Genomic DNA, 2,684 nt, shown 5'->3' on the forward strand with positions numbered 1-2,684 from the left:
TTGTCTATTAGTACGTAAGCTACTCACAACAGCTATTGATAATAGCAGTGATGCCATGCACCTCAAGCATAATCACGTCAATGCATTTGCTTGCCCTTACAATGAGAGCTGCTATTGCATTGTAAATGAAGGTCACCATAAAGTAGCTGATTGTACAGTTTGTGGTGAATCTCCTGCTCTTAGTGATGACTACTGGACCTGGTTTAATGATGCACAAGGTATGTGTATACTAATAATTATTATTTATAATTTGTCACCTGTGTATAGGACCTGTTGGTAACAATGGAACACAAACAAAACAAGATATTGATCAGCCATCAGATGAAAGTAAAGAATTATTGTTATTATTATTAATATCATTATTATTATTGTTGTTGTTTTTATTATTTTTAAAAATCATTTAGGACCTGTTGAGAGTAACAATGAAAAACAAACAGAACAAGATAATGATCAGTCATCAGATGAAAGTAAGGAACTATTGTTGTTGTTGTTGTTATTATTGTTATTTTTTATCATAACGTACATGTACGTATGTGTATGCTAATGATTATTATTTATAATTTATCACTTGTGTATAGGACCTGTTGAGAGTAACAATGGAACACAAACAAAACAAGTTCATGACCAATCATCATATAAAAGTAAGGAACTGTTAACTTTATTTTTATCATATTATTGCTTTATATTGCTATTATTTTAATGCAGACCTCCTGTTAGACAAGAAGCCTGAAAAGAGTGACCTCCTTAGGTTATTCAAAAGTTCTGCTGCCCATTACATGCTCATTGGTACTGCACTTGATGTTGAAGTGGATGACCTGCTACCTACTCCAGGGACTGCTACTACTCACCTCATACTAGTGTTCAAGAGATGGATAGACTTGGATAAAGGAGTGACCTGGAGGAAAGTACTTCAAGTTTGTGATGATTTTTCAGAGGAACTTGGAAGAGTAAAAGCTGAAGTGGAAGGATTTCTATCATCAGACAGAGCCCGTGATAATTATCAATAATAATAATAAGATACATGCATGTACACATACTTATTAACATTTTACATTATACACTGCATTTGCCTGTGTGCTTATAATACACTGAATTATTATAAGTTATTCTTTGTTTTATCTTCTTAATTATACAATACATTATTTTGCCAATTATACAAGTGAGGAGCCATCATAATGCAGCAACTGATAGCTACTGTTCACTTTCCATGGAATATCAGTACTTTAGCTTGAAAGCTGATAGGCCAATTACTAAACATTAATGCATGGGGAGGAGTCATTGGAGAAAGCTTCATAACAACTTAATGACTATACTATTGAGGGATTATAGCATGAGTACAAATGTATTTATAGTTAAAATTTCATGACTTGATCCTCTTCCTTTGAATGCTTTCAATGCAATGAAAGTCAGTAATAAAAATGAAGAATTCTAAAGAAGGCAATGAACTATAATTTTAAAAATTAATCACAAAAATTAGATACAGAATTGATAACACATGTACATTAATGATCATTTCATTGTATTAAGAATATCTCCATATGGTATATGATTTGAAGCCACACCTCTACTCCACCCATCACTGATTAGTTTTAGGATAGGTTTCAATGATGTTGTAGGTAGTACAAGTGAAGTAAAGCTGTGGGTCTGTGAAACCTGTTGATTGAAGAAGAAAGAACAATTCATCAACTGTACGGAGATGAGAATGTGACGGATTGAATGACATCATTGTGAGATCAAGAAATGACTTTAACTGAAATAGAAATAGAGAGAGAGAGAGAGAGGAGGAAAACGAAAATTAGATTCAAGCATGTACATATCACTGTGCACTAAAGCACATAATATTGTGTTTTAGTGTACAATGTTTGACCAAACTATAATAATATGACAAATTAAAATCCCTGTACTATGGTACAGGGTCACAGGCTAGGAGAGAATTCTCCATTTTTATTACAGTTCCTGATACATATACATGTACTTATGTTGCGGAAAAAATTCGAGCTAATTCTGATTATATTAAGATTTTTTACAAATTTTTAAAGATGCTTCAAAATTAAACCAATGTCCCTGCAGGGTCTTTGGCTTCAATCTCTCTCTCTCTCTTACCTTCTCTTCTGCATGGTGGCCAGTGTGCATCATGTTCTCAATAATCACAAGACGACTCTTATTTCTCTTAGCAACTGATTCAACTTTAGATAATATCAGCAGAGCATCTTCATCTGACCAATTCTGTAGAATATCCTTTAAAATATAACAATTACAACTGAGAGAGAGGATGATTATTATTGATAATTATTGTTTTATTGTTCTTACTCAAATTGTGGAAGCTTGTCAGTAAAATTACCAGACACAAGTGAAATGTGTTCCTCAACATTCATACCTTTCACATAATCTCTGATAAATTAAAAAGAGAGAAAAAACAAAAGATTTTAAAGACCAACCATGCAGTGTATTGTAACTGTCAAAGCTAGGATTAATTGTTATTACTGTATTGTGCAAGATTATTTTTGAGGGCTGTAAATTTTGCTAATTTGCTTAAAAATTTTGCAGATTTAATTTTCACAAATTTATGCTATCTGCCATCTTATACCGTAAATAATTTGATTTTTGCAGAAATAATTTCCACAAAAATTGCAAAATCCATGAAATTTACAGCCCTCAAAAATTTTGCACTGTATTGTACAACA

At 32.3% G+C, this 2,684-nt stretch overlaps 2 protein-coding genes across 2 annotated transcripts; one reads left to right on the forward strand and one right to left on the reverse strand.

Moving 5' to 3' along the window:
- Positions 1 to 9: 9 nt before the first annotated feature.
- Positions 10 to 1,156, forward strand: LOC109585939 (uncharacterized). The gene is made up of 5 exons (XM_020002095.1): positions 10 to 218; positions 268 to 327; positions 405 to 467; positions 579 to 641; positions 706 to 1,156. The coding sequence occupies exons 1-5, from the start codon at positions 56 to 58 to the stop codon at positions 1,005 to 1,007; spliced, it is 651 nt and encodes a 216-aa protein (XP_019857654.1). The 5' UTR covers positions 10 to 55; the 3' UTR covers positions 1,008 to 1,156.
- A 331-nt stretch (positions 1,157 to 1,487) lies between these two features.
- LOC109585940 (O-methyltransferase 7-like) lies at positions 1,488 to 2,443 on the reverse strand. Its single transcript, XM_020002096.1, has 3 exons — positions 2,311 to 2,443; positions 2,104 to 2,260; positions 1,488 to 1,750 (listed from the first exon to the last, which is right to left on the reverse strand). Exons 1-3 carry the CDS (start codon positions 2,373 to 2,375, stop codon positions 1,577 to 1,579), a joined length of 396 nt encoding a protein of 131 aa, XP_019857655.1. The 5' UTR covers positions 2,376 to 2,443; the 3' UTR covers positions 1,488 to 1,576.
- Between the last annotated feature and the right edge of the window lie 241 nt (positions 2,444 to 2,684).

This window comes from Amphimedon queenslandica, unplaced genomic scaffold (genome assembly GCF_000090795.2).
Source record: "Amphimedon queenslandica unplaced genomic scaffold, v1.1 AMPQUscaffold_12981, whole genome shotgun sequence".
NCBI classification, from domain to species: Eukaryota; Metazoa; Porifera; class Demospongiae; order Haplosclerida; family Niphatidae; genus Amphimedon; species Amphimedon queenslandica.

What these genes read in the sequence shown, in the direction of transcription:
- LOC109585939 (XM_020002095.1), top strand. Translation starts at nt 56, where the DNA reads ATGCACCTCAAGCATAATCACGTCAATGCATTTGCTTGCCCTTACAAT. An exon ending in TGATCAGTCATCAGATGAAA is followed by an intron (nt 468 to 578) that starts GTAAGGAACTAT and finishes ACTTGTGTATAG; the next exon opens with GACCTGTTGAGAGTAACAAT. An exon ending in TGACCAATCATCATATAAAA is followed by an intron (nt 642 to 705) that starts GTAAGGAACTGT and finishes ATTTTAATGCAG; the next exon opens with ACCTCCTGTTAGACAAGAAG.
- LOC109585940 (XM_020002096.1), bottom strand. Translation starts at nt 2,375, where the DNA reads ATGAATGTTGAGGAACACATTTCACTTGTGTCTGGTAATTTTACTGAC. An exon ending in GACAAGCTTCCACAATTTGA is followed by an intron (nt 2,261 to 2,310) that starts GTAAGAACAATA and finishes CCTCTCTCTCAG; the next exon opens with TTGTAATTGTTATATTTTAA. An exon ending in GCCACCATGCAGAAGAGAAG is followed by an intron (nt 1,751 to 2,103) that starts GTAAGAGAGAGA and finishes TTTCTATTTCAG; the next exon opens with TTAAAGTCATTTCTTGATCT.